The 16,930-nt window shown below is 48.3% G+C and overlaps 8 protein-coding genes across 8 annotated transcripts; 3 read left to right on the forward strand and 5 right to left on the reverse strand.

The window, feature by feature from the left end:
* Positions 1–604: 604 nt before the first annotated feature.
* Positions 605–1,522, reverse strand: fmaE (monooxygenase fmaE; the record flags this gene model as incomplete). Its single annotated transcript, XM_001827548.1, has 1 exon — positions 605–1,522. One exon carries the CDS (start codon positions 1,520–1,522, stop codon positions 605–607), a length of 918 nt encoding a protein of 305 aa, XP_001827600.1.
* A 385-nt stretch (positions 1,523–1,907) lies between these two features.
* On the reverse strand, positions 1,908–3,660 carry AO090010000637 (PHD finger domain-containing protein; the record flags this gene model as incomplete). Its single annotated transcript, XM_023233564.1, has 3 exons — positions 1,908–1,928; positions 2,078–3,567; positions 3,624–3,660. The coding sequence occupies 3 exons, from the start codon at positions 3,658–3,660 to the stop codon at positions 1,908–1,910; spliced, it is 1,548 nt and encodes a 515-aa protein (XP_023094261.1).
* Positions 3,661–4,258: 598 nt separating this feature from the next.
* On the reverse strand, positions 4,259–5,177 carry AO090010000636 (sulfurtransferase; the record flags this gene model as incomplete). The annotated part of the gene is made up of 2 exons (XM_001827546.3): positions 4,259–4,976; positions 5,029–5,177. The coding sequence occupies 2 exons, from the start codon at positions 5,175–5,177 to the stop codon at positions 4,259–4,261; spliced, it is 867 nt and encodes a 288-aa protein (XP_001827598.1).
* Positions 5,178–6,254: 1,077 nt separating this feature from the next.
* On the reverse strand, positions 6,255–7,253 carry AO090010000635 (NADP-dependent oxidoreductase; the record flags this gene model as incomplete). Its single annotated transcript, XM_001827545.3, has 1 exon — positions 6,255–7,253. The coding sequence occupies one exon, from the start codon at positions 7,251–7,253 to the stop codon at positions 6,255–6,257; it is 999 nt and encodes a 332-aa protein (XP_001827597.1).
* A 1,796-nt stretch (positions 7,254–9,049) lies between these two features.
* AO090010000634 (uncharacterized protein) lies at positions 9,050–9,454 on the forward strand (the record flags this gene model as incomplete). Its single annotated transcript, XM_023233565.1, has 1 exon — positions 9,050–9,454. One exon carries the CDS (start codon positions 9,050–9,052, stop codon positions 9,452–9,454), a length of 405 nt encoding a protein of 134 aa, XP_023094260.1.
* Positions 9,455–9,611: 157 nt separating this feature from the next.
* On the forward strand, positions 9,612–11,553 carry AO090010000633 (uncharacterized protein; the record flags this gene model as incomplete). Its single annotated transcript, XM_001827543.1, has 2 exons — positions 9,612–10,916; positions 10,996–11,553. 2 exons carry the CDS (start codon positions 9,612–9,614, stop codon positions 11,551–11,553), a joined length of 1,863 nt encoding a protein of 620 aa, XP_001827595.1.
* Positions 11,554–12,571: 1,018 nt separating this feature from the next.
* AO090010000632 (uncharacterized protein) lies at positions 12,572–13,291 on the forward strand (the record flags this gene model as incomplete). The annotated part of the gene is made up of 1 exon (XM_001827542.1): positions 12,572–13,291. The coding sequence occupies one exon, from the start codon at positions 12,572–12,574 to the stop codon at positions 13,289–13,291; it is 720 nt and encodes a 239-aa protein (XP_001827594.1).
* A 308-nt stretch (positions 13,292–13,599) lies between these two features.
* On the reverse strand, positions 13,600–15,121 carry AO090010000631 (uncharacterized protein; the record flags this gene model as incomplete). The annotated part of the gene is given in 7 exon segments (XM_023233566.1): positions 13,600–13,799; positions 13,854–13,974; positions 14,030–14,372; positions 14,428–14,621; positions 14,689–14,792; positions 14,802–14,924; positions 14,992–15,121. Coding segments are annotated over 7 exon segments (1,215 nt in total).
* Positions 15,122–16,930: the final 1,809 nt, after the last annotated feature.

Consider the following 16,930-nt stretch of genomic DNA (forward strand, 5'->3'; position numbering starts at 1 on the left):
CCTAGGGAAACGAAGCATCCCCCCCAACAAGGGATACAATCCCGGGAGGCTCCCATGAGACAGACCTCTGCATGGAGAATGATTTAGAGAGAAAGCGACCGTTAGAGTATTGCTTATTTTTGTCGGCCATACTTTATCTCTTCTAGACCAACCTCGCAGGACGGGCAGAATTTCCCACTCTTGACTTAATCTCCATTTCTAATTTAGTAAAAAGAGAAGCGAATAAAACACTGACGTCCATTAAAGTAGTACCAATAAGGTTTCATGACACCACCCTTCAATTTAGGGACCCCACCGATATGAAGAAATAGCCATCTTAGATTTTATACGTAGCCAGGAACCTAATAGGGCCTTTAGTGCTTAACACCTTCGCATCTTGGGTCCCGAATAGTACCATACAGGCTGCTAACAACAACAATGAAGGATTCAGAGTACGATCTATATCAGCCTCCCACCTTTATCAGAGAAGAATAATTCTAGTTCAAAGTAGATATATGTATGATATGGTAATGCTCGAACAGACACGATCTATATTTAGAAATTCAAAGCTCAAACGAAGGGCAAGAAGAGCAGTTGATAGGCGCCAACCTCGCTAGCCATACAACTACCACGTCCTGTCATACAAGTCATCCTCTCCCTTCTCAGCCCCCTCCAACTGACGCATCACCAGCCTCCGGGCGGCAGATCTCAGGGTGGGATGCTTTGCATCCACAATTGGCCTTACAAACCGCGACACCCCACCCTCCTCTCCCTCCTCCTTCTCAACGACGGGAAACCACGTATCCCCCATGCCTGTCAGTTTCGAGTTAATATAGATATTTTCCCACTTCCCCTTAGGCACAAGATATGTCTCATGGTAAATCGCAATATGTGGATGATCCTTAACGATCTTCGTCCACCACCTCATGCCCTCCACGTGGAGTGGGCCGTGCGCAAACCGATGTAACGCATCGTAATCCCGGAGGTAGTAAATTGCCATAAGCTCATTACCTGCGGGGTCGTCCTGCTTACCCCAGGCTGAGGTTCCGAGGAGGCCGTACTTGACAGGGTCAGAGTTCATCTCGCGATTCATCGCTATGACTTGTCTGTTCAATTCGGAGAAGCCTGGGGCGAGAAGACCGAGAGGGTGGTTTGAGCGTGTGCCTAGGTGAAAGACCACAATCGACTCGGAGGCGATTTCCTTTCCGAAGGTGCCGTTTGCATCGGGGGCTTGCGCGGAGGCTTTTGTCTGCATGACACCGTCCATGTAGCGGTTGCGGGTAATGTTGGCAGCCATCAGCAAGTGGTCGGTTGTGCGGTATAGGAGGATTAACATTGTCGGGATGAGGGCGTAGGTGCCGAAGATTATCACGGCGAGCCCTTGTAGGAGTCCTCCCAAGAAAAGCCAGGTCGAAAGAGTAAAATTGTCGCGAATTACTACTGATGTTGAAGGAATGTTTCGTGGGAGCCGAAGTACTCCCCGAGGGTTTTTCGGCTCCTTCGAGACATGAAACGGTGATAGAAGAGGTTTGAATGCCGTCATTGTAGATCTCTTCTCTATCTCAGGGGTTATAAATGTATCTGGTAATGATAATGCAAGAGGAAGAATTGAGGAGTGCAAAGACAGAAAAGAGGCCTGCTGCTTTATATCCCTGTTTCGCTAAACAACGAATAAGTATATGCCCGTCGGACTTTACCAGAAACGTAAATTTGCCGATAGTAATCCGGTCACGGCCTAGTGATGCACGTATTTTATTAGCGGACAGTGCGGTATTAGGCATCCATCCCACTAGCAATGTCGAGTGGGGGCTGTGTTCAACACCCTCAGCCACTACTAGTAGCTCCCTATACCTTTTTATACTAACACCATATAGTACACGTGTAAAGGCACCGTCAAATATGGGACACAGCGTTATCATTTCCTCCGACTAGTCATTCTCAGACGAACCCTGAGAAAAATGAATTAAGGACATCTGTCAACATCAACTGAGCACAATTTGAACCCATACGTTATGGCAGAGAGAAAGTCACTATAAACTGTAGAGACAGTGATAGAACAGTGTTACGTTGGTTGGAATATTCATAAGTAGAGAAGTACCTTATCTTCGTCTTGAAATCGACCAAAACGCCTCCCGTCCGACTTCATCTCAGGTATAGTCTCAAGCACATAAGAAATACCAGAGAACATGCCCTTGAAAGAAATGCAATAGCTTGCTGGTTTGGCACTCGCATACCCTTCATATCGTAGTGACATCGCAGACTTCCCGATATGCACTGGCCGGTCTCTCCATCTATATTGCCGGCTGTTTAGAAGAACCAGACGATAGTTCGGTTCTTCCTTTTGGCACTTGGAACAGATGTATTGCACATCAGGCGGCCAATGTAGCAGACCGACGCATGCGAGATGCTGCCAAGCATAACATTCAGCGCAGCAAAGTCCTCGGACGTCTAATCCAGCAGGTTCACCGCAGCATGGAATAGACAAGACAAATTCTCGCACAGCTAGGCCCTTGAATTGGGGAATAGAAGTATAGGAGCATTTCTCGACAGCGACTGAAGCTTGGGCAAAAGAAACAGCATCCCGGGGTTCGCACAGCTTCAGTATCATATGCAGTATTTCAAACGGGAGAGCAACCCTCCATTTCTCGAATTGGGCCGCGGTATCCCCAATGGGAGTCTGGTAGTTCGACGATAAAGCCCTTGACAGGGCTCGGAAACCAGGTGAGCACCAAGCTGCTGAGGAGCTAGTGACTAATAACAGACTTTTGCTACACCAATCGCCATCTTTGCGAAGCTCCACAAAGGCGACATGGATAGGAGAAAGAAGGATCAAGCGAGGCACATGGCCGTTTGCTCCATTGTGATCCAGATATATTCTGGCCTTCAGTATAGCTATGCTTTTCATTGATACAGGAAGGATGTCCTCCTGAATCACAACAAGGAACCTGTGGAACCAGAAAACCTCCGTCTTGGGATACTGCCATTGTTCAAGTACTGCTTTACCCATGTCAGTTCTACTTCCTGACGTGACCTCAAAGTCCCAAGCTGCTAAACTCAAGAGGGCCATGGAAAGTGATTTGAAGTCACGATTCGTGTATCCCCAATCAGAAGGGTCAAGGTACCGATTCCATCTGAAGAAAAAGTCCGTAAAGATCCGCTCCTGTAGCTCATTCATGGCAGTCGGAATACCAAATTCCAACTGTAATCTTTTTAGATTGAGTCGTTGCAGGTCGAGCTCGTCGACTCTGGTATACTTATGTGGGACAAGGTGAGAATACCCCAAATCAGTGAAACGGATACCAATATCATGGCCCTCCCGAAGGGTAGCGGGCTTGAGATATGTGTCCGTCGGTACAGGAAATAGGGGTCTGGTAAAGCGCTTCCCTTGGGAGATTTTGAAAGTTCCAGTTTCCGTATCAAGAGTGTAGATGAAGTCCATGTCGGAAAGATCAAGGGTAGGTGATGTGACCTTCTTCCAGCCTTTGATGTTGTCCGGGTTGCCAAGCAACTGGTTGAGCTTTCGCAGCGTGGATATATGCCCAGGAGGAGTAATTAACCAAGCCGAATCACCGTACCGATACCATTTCCCTAAACGTAGTTGTCAGTATGGGGAACTATGGAGTCATCTAGTATATGTCACGGACCTTTCACACGGAGATTCCACACCCCGCGACATGTCATTGGAAGAGACTAAAAGTACCACCAAGGTAAAGCCAAGGGTTTGAGGTAAAAGGGATAGTATTGCTCAAGCTGTTGGAATTCAGCCAGAATATCTAATGGGTCTGATGGTAGAAATTAGTTCATTGTTTCGAAGAAGAACAAACGAGTTTCCTGCACGGTTTGTGTAGTTTGCATGGACGCCGCGGAGTATATTCACTGTTTGCTGAAAGGGGAAGACCAGGTCTTAAGTCAACTCTCAGTGTTTCTCCTGCACTATATAACTAGATCACTTAATGGGTTATAGGCTATTCTCAACAGTTCATGTCTCGCTTAGGCTTCCGAGCTACTGGACAGGCGCCATTCTCCTTACAAATCAAGCAAAGAATTAATTCTGCTCAATGCCTCATCTTGGAGCAAGTCATAGCCTTTTCATGACACAAATGAAAAGGACCGTATTATCGTTGGCTTTGTTGTCCCCAGAGAGTACAATAGATGCTCAAGCAGTGTCTATCGGGATATTTCAATGAACAAATGATCTGCCTCTGTCTCACATTGCTTTAAAGTATCGGTAGAGCAAACGTCTATAACGTGTGAGAAACATGTATAGAGAGGGTAAAAGTCAATCCCTGACTACCAAGTCACTTTCCGCCCTCCTCGTCCACTCCATCCAGCTCCCATCATACACCCTCCTTTCCATATCGTAACCTGTCTCCTGTAAAGATAAGTCCAATGCGGCGGCAGTTACTCCAGAATTACAAGTCAAGATAACCGGTCTAGTGCCATCGATACCCGCGGTCTCAAAGAGCCTCTTCAGTTCTGGTAATGGCAGAAAAGCCTTCGATTCTGTGTCCAACACCGCTGCCAACGGAATATTGATCGCAGAAGGCATGTGTCCCGACCGGAGAGTGGAATCAGCTTCTTCCTGCGTCCCCGAAAAACGACCTGGGATCCTGGCGTCTATGATGTCGTAATTCTTCCGTTCATGCAAAATAATGTCCCGCAATTCCTCAAATGCGATAACTTGGTTCGCACCTGGTTCGTGAACAGGGTAAACAGTCTGTGGGAGCGGCGACATATTTCCTTCTTGAATTGGATATCCTTGTTCCGTATACAGACGGAAATTGTTCAAGACATGTACCGAATCATGTCCGAAGAGGCGACAGGCCCATGCTACGCGCGGTGCGCTATACATGCCTATCTCGACTGCATCGTAGACGACCAGGATGTCGTCCGGTTGGATACCCATTTCTCCCATGCAGTGGGCGAAGTGACTGGCCGTGGGAAGCATTTGGGGGTACGGTGATGTGTTGTCTGCTATGACATCCATATCAAAGAAACTATTCCTTTCTTAGGACACGGTATTGTACGTGGGGTAACAACTTGACCTACACTGAGCCTGGTATATGCTGCTTTTCGTAGGATGAGCGCAGTGTCCCACGCCCTGCCGCTACTGGAATGACACGACGGGTTGCTGATTTCCTGGCATTGTGAAAATCTTCTGGACTCACCAGAATGGAGGGAAAAGGGTCGGTGGACATTGTATGCGGGGACGTGTTTACGAAGCAATGGCGATGCGATTTATGATGTTGTCACAGTCACGATACACGAATCAAGACACTTGTCTTATTTATCCTCAACTATAGCGGTTAGATAGATGTAAAGTAATGTTGTCACCCAACTGTAGCAATGTGAGTCCTCTTTGCCGGTAGCTGAATCACAGTGGAAGATCACAAGCATTGAACCAATGTGCGATTAATCCCTTATGCATTTGCTTAGTCATGGGTGCATATGATGCATAATTCTTTTGGGAAAATCATGAAATTCTTGGCATTTGACATTTTGAATATCAAACCCTCAACATTTCAATCACGCTTCATTGTCCATTTGCTTGCCATTTTCTTGGATATTTTCTTGTTATGAAGTAGCCTCTTGGTCGATTTCACAGGGGATGTCAGTATTGGGCGATCTTGACTCACGTAGCCGTTCTAATTCATAAATGTCATATTTGAATTTCATATTTGAGTTTCAGGAAATTCTCAAAAGTCGGAAATTCTTATCTTATCGCCCCCCCCCCACCCCCCAGCTCATACATTTAGTAGTATATAGTAATGTACCATGGTTTGCTTCACCACTCTAGGTTGAAATTGGTTCTCTGTGACTTTCAACACCCAGAGATGTAGATTTGTCTTGCATTGTTTCTATATTGAGAAGACCGGGCTGTTTGATGGGACCTATATCATAAGGTCTCATTTCAAAGATATCACGTCTCTCTTCAGTCTGACAAACGAGGCCTTTCGAATAGTGTAATAAGATAGGAGCTTATCCTTATGCCGTTATTTACAGACACTAGCGATTTCTTGACCTTGTTACCTTAACCGAGAACATCAAAGCTGACTGTCCAATATGCCTGTAAGCAGAGCCGGTCATCTCGTGCCTAGATTTTGTCCACGGGTTTATATATCCCCGCCATCAGCAAATTCCTTGATTTTAAAAACACCATTCGGCATACTTATAATAACATATTCAACTCCATTATGTATACCAAAATACCTCCTACAGACATGACAATTGACGGTAAAAACATTTCAGGCTTCGTCTCAATCACAAAACCCAAGTCACTGATTGAGAGACAAATCCAAAATAATCTTCCCCCTAGCATGTCCCCCATCCAATCTCGCAAAAGCCTCCTCGAAAAGCTCCAAAGGCCAAATACTATCTACAACAGGCCGACACTTCCCCACCTCAACAAGCTTCGTAATAGCCTCAAGATGCTCTCTCTTTGGCTCCATCACAAAGAACAAACTCTTGACACTCTTCTCTCGTAACTCCTCCGGTCGAACCTGCTTCGGGGGCTGGTAGATGCTAACCAAAACACCGCCATCCTTTACACACCACCACGCATCTGCCAATGACTTCCCCCCAATACAATCAACAACCACATCAACCTGGTTCCCTGGCTCCTGTGCCCACCCCCGCAAATCAGTTTGCCGATAATCAATAACCTCACTCGCTCCCAACCCCTTCACAAAGTCCACGTTCCTCGATCCACACGTCCCAATAACCGTCGCACCAACCAGCCTCGCAATCTGGGTAACCCAGATCCCCACTCCTCCAGAAGCAGCAGTAACAAGAACTCTCTTCCCCTTCCACTCCTCACTTTCAAAGTTCCCAATCCCGCTCTGAACGAACAAAGCCTGCCAAGCCGTTTGCGCGGAAAGCGGGACGGCAGTTGACTCCGCCCAGCTTAGTCTGTTCGGTCGATGCGCCAGTTCATCGGTGACGGCAATGGTGTAGTCGCTGGCACAACCGGGCCGCAGATAGTTTGTCCGAGCGTAGACCTCATCTCCGACAGAGAAGGGAGAATTGCGGGGCGATTTGACGACTGTGCCGGCGATGTCGTAACATGGGATTTGTGTCCGGGGCTTGGGTGGAGGGAAGTACTTTAGCCAGTTGAGTTCATTCGCACAGGGGGAGACGCAGTGGACGCGAATGAGGTGCTCGTTTGTGTTGGGGTCTGGGGTTGGGATGTCGAGCGTGGTTTGGATAAGGCGGGTTTCTTGGATGTCGGGTTGAAGGAGAGCACGCATTGTTTTGGGGAGGGTTGTAGTGGACATTTTAGTAAGGTTCTTTCGAATTTGGGTGTATTTGATAGTATATAGGTTTTCTATATTAAAGATTCATAGATAGTATTCGAAGTTTTGGATGTGTTCGTGTCATGATCTCGTATTTATGTCTTTGGCGGGTTTCAGGGATAGCCTATGGATATCCGGTTGTATTTATGAAGGTGACTGAGGTCATGAGAGTGATACCCGAGACGCAGGGTGTTCATTTGTTAGTTGACGCTTGGTCTAGAACGATAAATACAACGGTATAGGATAAATAAACCTTACCTTTTGACATTCCACGGTCTGAAAACGACATAGACACGGAAAATATTGTCTCGACTCGATGGTGGCCGTTCCCGAATAGCCTATTGAACCTCGTGTTGCCAAAAACACCCGACAATCGCCCATCCGTGGTTGAGTGCATTGTTTGGGGAAAAATATGCGATTCGCTCCACATGAATTTCAGCGAGAGGGCATGCTCTATTACTCTATTACCTGTACATTTCCGCTCTGGTCCTATATAGATACTGCCTAGAAGTCTATCCACTCTTATTCTGATATAGACACACTGCGATACACCAGTACTAATATTTAGAAGGAAAACCCTCTCTACTACAGGGCACAGGAGGTACCTCAGTAATTGTATCAGGCGTAAGTAACCTAATCGAATAGCCCGCAGAAATTAGATTTGGGACGGAAATAGTCAGGATCCGAAACGCGCGGCCTGTGCGAAAGTGCGAAGTGATTTCAATTTTCATCCATCGAGCACTGACGCCAGCATCCGCAGCTATTCGTGCTTTTTCTGTGGACTCAGGGTTTCTCCAGCAATTATGCCAACTCCTGATGGGTCCTTTGCCCCGTCGGCCATTGATCACCGAGAATCTTTAATGTGCCCATGCTCAGTCCTATGCGTTCCCGCGCTAGCTTCAGTTGCTGGCCCTGGAAGATAACTTAATTAGTAAGCCGATGCCTACAGATGCCTGCCCCCAAGACGAGGAAGCAGACATACGCAACGCTTGCCTTATGGATGACAGCGGGAGGCGCGGGGGTCATAGCATTACAACGAAGATGTTCTGACCGGGACTTGTGTGCAAGCCAGCGATACCCTACTCATTGACCGCGGGATTGACGATGAGAGGCCGCGTGCGGCGTCATTGACTGAGGGATGATAACCAAGTTTATTGTCGAAAAGGTTTCGAGACACCGTTGTTACACGGAGGAGACGGAACTTGTATAGGGCGTGCGAAGTGACAGCACATTTCTTGGCAAGATATGGATCGGGCAGGCTATCCGTAGCCATAGAAGGAGTAATGCCCCACGTGATGTGTTTGGCCAATAACATTTAGAGAAGGCGGTGAACATCATCCTCATCAGCGCGGAATCAATAGCATCCATATCCCCTTGTCATCCTTGCAGCTCACTCCATCCCTACGTCGCGAAACGGAGTATATCCCCGTGAGTACCCATCCCTCCGTTTGTCCATTGATCCGCCGCTCATGGAGTATCCGATATTTCAAAAGGTTGACTGCTTGCCCGTGATTATTTGCAAAACCTGCCAACACGGTGTTTCGCCGAATAAGATTGTAAGCCATTTGAAAAACCATGTCCACCGGAAGCCACACGCGGAGGCCGTCCAGATTCAGAAAGCGATTCAGCACTGGGATGGGATCGCCCAAAATGCTCAGGAGGCCATCATCCCCGACCAGATCGATGAGCCAGTGCCCGGATTGCCTACATACCCCGATGGATTGATGTGCCGTCGCGATTACCCCGGATGCCGGTATATTGAACGGTCGATCAATGGTATGCGATGGCATTGGCGCAAGGTTCATGGCTGGTCGCCCTACGGCCGTGGTGGTTATGTTCTTCGTGCACAACGGATCCAGAGTGAGGCTGAGCTGAGGCAGTCATATACCGTGGTGACCTGTCAGCAGATCTTCCCGTCGCGCAAAAGTTCCCACTACATCCATGTACGAGGAGGCGAGAGGGAGCCACATATTCCTGTTTCTACAGACCAGGTGGACCTGGCGATCGAGGCCGTACAGAAGGCAGTCGAGCAGGCGCAGGCTCGGGCTGGCCCGATTGTCGAGGCGGATGACATCCGCGATGCCAACCTCTGGCTACGGATGACAGGATGGACGCGATACCTCCAGGATATCCCGTTCAGTGCATTATACGCCAGTGTGGAAACCCCCGTTACCCGACAGTGATGATCCGGTGGAGCAGGGTGTTCGTCGGATCTAGGAGGCGATGGAAACGGTTATTCAGAAGAGCTAGCAGACGGTCCAACACACCGGCCGAGTCATCCGGATTGAGGCCGTCCGATCGGAAAAAGGTCAAACGCCGTATCACCCGTTGCAGGCGTATATGGATGCCAACAGCGTGTCCAAGCATGTGCAGCCGTGGCAGCAGATTTTCCCCTTCATCGCTCGCACCCAGGCCCCGCACACGTGGAAGAGCCCGCCGTACGGGATGACGCCACGCCAGCGAAAGAGGTGGCGGCAACTGTGGCAGTGCGCGACCTATCCCATCGACCAGGCTACCGATCCCATCACGGACCCCATTTATCAGCGGTGGATGATGAGCGACATCGAACAGGCGTGCTTAGGGTTTTGTATCGAGCTGCTGAACCAGACATACTACGCGCAGGAGTACGAGAGCGTATTGATTTGCGCCATGGCTGTGCTGGGAAGGGGCGAGTCTGGGTGGCGGGATGCTAAAAGCTATCCCCCGATATTATCTCGCGTGATTAAGATAGCGCGGTTTATGATTATACAGAAGGCGTTGTGGTTGGATCCAGATGTAGTGCAGATTATTGACACCTCGCAGAGGCCCCAGAACTGTGCCGACTGGACATTGCGTAGTGCCGTGGCCATGGATGATCTTGATTCGCTGTACGGGAGTGAGGATGAGCGAGAGTCCACCGTATCCCACTCCACATCCTCGGTGAAGAGCCAGGATCCTACGTACCGCATCCAGCGGAATCAGACGTCGCGGAAGACATTCCAGGAGCAGGTAACATACATGGTTGGCCAGTTTATGGTCCGAGGAACACACACACCAATGGAGACGCTGCAGGACTGGCGTACGTATGGGCTGAAGATCCATTATAACACCATTGAGCCTGGGCATGTGACGTGGATACACCCCGATCAATTGCTATACCAGCACATACAGTTCACCATGAGTAATTTCCGGGCATTTGTCCATGGCTTAACGGCAGCCACGCATGCGATTTTATGCGACGATCTGATGTTTGGGCAGACCCCTGTCATTTCATGGCAGACATTGTACGACGATCCTACCCAAACAGCTGTTGGATGGAGTTTCTTGCGAGATTCTCGGACAAAGTGGCCGGTGGACGGCGCCACGTGGCTGATAGAGCGTGTACGGGAGCCGGGCGTGCAGAAACAGTTCATCCATTACCGTCAGCCCACGCAGTTTCAACCACGGTTGGTTATAAAGTATCTGCAGCGGGTGACCGAATTTAAGGAAAAGCTGGCGGTTCTTATACATATTGTCAGTGGTCAGCTCAGTCGAATCCCCGAGCTGTTGAGCTTACAGCACGTCAACACCGAGACCAACCGTCGTCGAAATATATTTATTGAGGATGGTATAGTCTCCTTTGTATCCGCGTACCACAAAGGGTTTCACGCGAGTAATGACGTCAAGGTAATAGATCTATATCTACCCCTTGAGGTCGGTGAGTTACTGGTGTGGTATCTGTGGTTGGTATTGCGGTTCGTTTCAGCAACTGGAGACCTGGTATCAGACCGAAGAATTGTCCACCCCCGCTTCCACGTCCGCATATCTCTGGGGGCCCGATCCTGGAACGCAGCGTACGCGGTCATCTAATAGATTCCGGGAAGTATTGCAGCGGGGGACGAAGGTACACCTACGGTACGCCGTTAACATCCAGGCATATCGCGACATTGCCATCGGGATCAGCAGACGGTGGATGCGGCCGGCCATTACATTCCGCAGCAACGTGCAGGAGGATCACGATGCCGTCCAGGCGGCGTTGGATGATGATGCGGAGAATTTGGACGAGGAGCCCTCGTTAGGGTACATTGCCGGTCTGCAGGCCGCGCGTTCACCCGACATCGCCGGGATGGTGTACGGACGGGAGATCATGGAACAGGGGGGGAGCACCTCCCACCGACAGCGCATGTGCCGGTTAGCCAGCACCGATTGGCATCGGCTTTTGGGCTTTTCATCGGTGAATGACAGCGAGGCTGGTAAGCGAAAACGAGCGCCGTGGGAAGATGAGGCGGAGGCGAGCCCAGAATTGTTGGTGTTGGAACACTGAAACTTAGATTGGATTTCACCTCCATCAGAAATTAACCTTCGCATCAAGAGGACTCATAGTAAGTAACCATCACTAATACCGGTTGGACGATGCCAACCGGAGCAGAGGACATATCAAAAGGGATGTCTCGTTGATGAATAATAAGTCACCATGGATCCAAAGGGGATGCTGCAGAACGACCCGGCCATGCTCGCATCTCTTTGACCACGCTAATGTCTTCTGATCGTAGTCCAAGCCACCAGCAGAGAGTCAGATACAGGCCTCTATAGAGAGCTCCTCTACACGAACCTTCTTTCTGAATTTCTAATAATAATATTAACAATATTGCTTGCCGTCGTTGGGCTATCTAGCTCTCTGACTCCAGCCTTTGGGCAGGAAAACTGGGACAACGTCTGAAGATTGCTCGGTGTCTCCCGCTATATCTTACGTGGTCCTATCTAGTCTGGAGCTGGTTTCTCTATATAACATTATACCTTCTCTTCACGTAGTTGTCGTCACTCTCATTAGTGCCCCTACTTATAAGGTATTCTCCGTGGGTTCCCTTCTACCCAAGGGAATACATTCAGATCCAGAATTGAAACCTAGTACGCAGTGTTGACTGGGGACCAAGCCGTCATTCCGTGGGGCTTCCACTGAGTGTACTCGACCACTCAGGCGTCCGCCCCTCTCTCTCTCTATATATATATCGAGTCTCTCGATTGAATATAATCCAGCCCGGTTCTACACCATCTGTAGCAATATGTTTATGTTGTTATTGTAGGCAAATCCCATCTACTATTTTGTTAATCATAAATGTGCGTCATACCCCACTATCTTGATCAGATTTTACAGCCAAAATCAAGTAAACGAACTCCCTTCAACTAGGCGACAGAGGTGACGTGGACACGGAGGCTTACACTATACTATATAAATGTTTCCACCAACCCGCCTAACCAAAAAGCATTGCATATAATCCTGACTATAATCCTGACACGAGCTTGATGTCTACATAATATCTTCAACTACACCTAACTTCACTATGAACCACAAAACAACCAAGACCAATTTCATGACTAATATGACCTCCACCGAATCTGCAAGCCCAATCACAGAGCTAGCGCTCTTTCACCTGAAACCATCAACTGACCGAGCAACCATTCGAAGGGAACTATCGTCAGCCGCAAAGGCCCAGGCCTCTTACTCCAAGTACCCGACCTACCTGTTCGCCCAGATCGAAGACCCATCATACATCTACCTCCTCGGAGGCTGGAGTTCTGTGTCGGCTCACATGGACGATTGGATCCCCAGCTCCACTAACCAGTCCTTACTTGCCTCTCTCAAGGAGAAGTTAGATCTTGTGTACTTGATTCATATCGAACTTGATCCTGCTGAGCTCGGTGTGTTCGGTTCGCCTGTCGGAGGATCAGGAGAGGTGCCAATAGTTGATGCCCCCGTGATGGCTATCGGGCGCTACTTCCTGAAGACTGGTCAGAAGGAAGCGTTCTTGAACAGGCTTGGAGAAGCGAAGAAGCACTTGGAGGCGTATATTGCTCCGAGGGTGTTGAAGGGTGGAATTCGGGTGGAACCCAAGGATAAAACGGACGATGGTGTGGAGAAAGAGGAGTTCGTGCTCTTTAGTGGTTGGGGGGAGGTGCAGGATCATTTCCAATTTGCAGAGCCCGATGGGATCAAGGGGTTTAGTCAGATAGAGGACATCTTGGAAGGGGAGGAGATCATGCATGTATCTGTTTGGGACTGAGAGTAAGACCCTGGTGCGTATGAGTGGTATCTATGACCGGGGTTAGGTTTGTGATGTTTTGACCAGTCAACGAGTCTGTTACATATGCTGAGGACGCGTGGAGTTTGACCATGTAATGGAGAAAGTTACAATTGGTACTGTCTCAAGCTAGCAATAATTAAATAAGTAGATTTCAGAAATTGACCAATATAGTGTCTCGACATAGGGTCAAGTTTACTAAACTATATCCAGAAGTGAATAAGAAGGCGCTCCAACGCTTTCTCGCCAAGTCCCACCTGACTCACAGATACTCATGAGGAAGGTCTAGACTATTTACCTTTTACCAAGACCTGTTTCTCCTTTTTGATCTGCTTGACGACTTCAATATCGACCTTTAAGGTAGTAGCCACGACATCGGCAGGAGTGAGAGCAAGCCATTGTGCCAACGAGATATCAGCCACACGATCACTCTTGTAAATCTCAATCCACACCAACTTCTCAGTCTCCGAGGTATTTTCAATGTAATGACCTGATTTCAGATCTTAGATTCATATGGTAAGCTAGCTCGGGAATGTTTACTCACCACTATTATCAGGGAAAACGGCAGTGTCACCGGCGGTAAAATCAAATGTGCGAGCCTTCGAGTCACCCAAGAACACCGTAGCGCGAGCGTTACCCTTGTGGAAATACAGCCATTCCTCCGCCTATACAAACATCAGTAATCAAATTATAGCTTTAATAGAAGGAGGACCAACTCACGTTCGGATGCCAGTGCAACTCTCGCAACCCTTTGGGCTCAAGCTCCACCAATGCAGCAGCAATAGTCTGACTCACGGGGAAATTCTTCGAATCAATCTTTCTAAAAGTACCACCACTGCCAGGCACTGGCTCAGAGGGATGCTTGTAAGTGTGATACACATAGGAACTGTTACCAGTCAATGTGCCTTGAGGAGTGTTGTTCGCCTCGTCGCTGACAGTGCCATTGAGGATATAGGGAAATTTCTCGGGCACTTTATCGAAGACTGATGCGTCAACACCAAAGTTCTTTGCGAGAATATCGCGTGGTGTGTGAGTTATCCAGTCATCGACCATGAAAGTTGTCCTTGTATTTTCTCTTATCAGCTTCAACTCCTCTAGCAGAGTGGTATGTTACTCACCCAACTTTCTCAAAGTCACCATCATCGAAGACCAGAAGGTACTCATTCTCATCGTCAAGGCCTTGCACGTTGTGCGCAACACCTTTAGGGAAATACCAGATGTCGCCTTCTTCCAACTTTTCGGTCGTGAACTGGCCATTTTCATCCACACCGGAAAGCAAGAGAGAGCCAGAGTATAGGAATCCCCATTCCGCCTAGACAAAGGATTGTCAGACATACCGTTTCATCCTAGGGGTAAAGACAATATGGGGTGTCACTCACAACACGATGCCAATGCAGCTCCCGAATCGCACCCTTTTTCAGATGCTGTTGTGCACCAGAAATGTCGTGGCTCTGCGGTAGATCCTGAATGACTTGCTCGCGTACTCAGCCACCCGGGAAGAGCCTTGTTTTGGAGTCAGAAAAGCTCCACTTCAGGTTAGGGACGAAACCATTGTCGGTACTGGGCTGGCCAAGGTTGTCGGGGTTTTGCAAGTCAAGTGCTTTGTTTGTCCCGCCTGTAATAGAGCGCGTGAGTACTGCCCGTGGACGGCAGCTTTGATGGTTTTGGAGTTTCGGTCTTACCTAGAAGAGGTGCTCCTTTGCCGTTGTCACTTATGGGCTGGCCGTCCTTAAAGCCAGAGCGCTTGTCATGAACGACCGCCCCGAGGACGGACGGTAGGAAGCTTATGAATGCTAAGCTCGCTGCCTTCATGGTGGAGTATATCCTTGAATGCGAAAAATTGTAGTCGCAAGTGTTCGCCAAAGGGGGGCTTGGTGAAGAAAGATGGCTCCTACATCATGATACATCTAACAGATAAATACTTTTGCATTTTACCCCTCCCCCTGGCCCTTCTCGAGAATTGATGATCACGACATATTCTCTCCATTCGACGAATTTGATATGTAAGTTCCGATGTTGTTGTTGGTGTAGAACCATCCCACATTCGCAGGAGCAACAAAGTTCAATAAACATTCACAGTAATTTCTTTTAAATGAAGTCACTCACAGTCTAGGCAATATTTTACTGCAGGCGTAGTGAGCAAATCCCGAGCGGCGCAGATCAGCATTCCCACTGTATAACGACATGCTTGGCATTGTGATGAAATCCAGGGTCCCCCGCTGTGCGCTGGGGATTTCCTAAAGGCTCTAACTTTGCACCAGGAACCATTTATTTGGCTCCAGAAACTTAATTTAACGTCTAGTGCTATTTTGATACTCATTTTAGCTCGTAAATCTCTTTCCTGCCCCATTGATATCGGCATTCACATAACCTATTTTGAACAAGGCCTCTTCTCGTGGTCTTGGCATGCATAACACAATGATTTGTTCGCCCACTTCTCACTGGCAAGTTGGCCTTGGATACGAGGCACTTGGTTAGATCAAAAGGGCTTTTCCAGAGTCGCGGTGTTTCCGTCATTTCAAGGAGCTTCCGTAATATATCGAATAAACTTTTTCATGAGAGAAAATCAGATAAGTTGTCAGTAACTTGGAAATGGCAAGCTAGGAGTATACCAAGCTCTCCAAGATGATTTTTAACTTCATTAGACTCAAGAAGCTCAGTCATTCATAGGTTAGTAAGTGGCTTGGCATCAAAAGTTACAGGGCAATTACCTGTCCGAAGGCCAAAGGAGATCGTCGGTTTGCATACATCAAGGCTTGAATCGGTTCACCTTTACAGATCGGCGCTGTCAAATGCTCATAATTACACTCGTATTCGCAATCGACATGACCAAGATTCCTGAATGGCCTAACGCGCATCGAATGCATCTTCTCAACTGGGCCTGGTGGACGAACTGGGCGCCCTTGCATAGCCTGACCTGGGTTCCTGAGTAGTCTCATGCACCCTGTATGAACTTTCAACTTGCATATTGACTTATCTGTACCTGATCACGACATCAAGGAGCATATAAAGCGTCATTTGTGAGTGCGCACTATGTTCAAGCATACCTCGGTTAGTGCGCAATACCAACTGTTCTCGCTATAGGTGGTGCCAAGAGGGAAACAGCAATGGCCGGACTCAACAGACCGCGGATCATGCCCCTACAACTTATCTTTCTTTGCAATATTTCAAATACCCTCAAGGATTTAACTTCACAGCAAGTTTTGCGTGCTTCTCTGGAAAGATGTCGTATATGGGAGATCCAATTGAGCATCCACTAACGCGAGATAGCTAGCATCTTCAGCGTGATGGTGGCAACAGAGGGCATGGGAGACGAATATATAAGGAAGTAACTTGCTCAAATCTTCTCATCAAATAATTCAGAATATCTTCCATTTCCACCCTAGTCACTCCTTGAGCATTCGATATAACTTCTTACCGAAACTCATAATCGGGATGAAGTCATCTCTCTTGTACGCGGTCTCTCTGGCCTCTCTCGGAAAATGTCTTTCCTTGCCTCCACTGATTCCACTCATTCCGGGAGTGACCGAGCCTCTCACTGAGAATGCCCCTCCTTTGCCCATTTTGCAAGTACCTACTCCTCCTCTGGAGAGTCCACCGTTCACTCCCAGTGATATCAAG

This window comes from Aspergillus oryzae, chromosome 8 (genome assembly GCF_000184455.2).
Source record: "Aspergillus oryzae RIB40 DNA, chromosome 8".
Lineage (NCBI taxonomy): Eukaryota > Fungi > Ascomycota > Eurotiomycetes > Eurotiales > Aspergillaceae > Aspergillus > Aspergillus oryzae.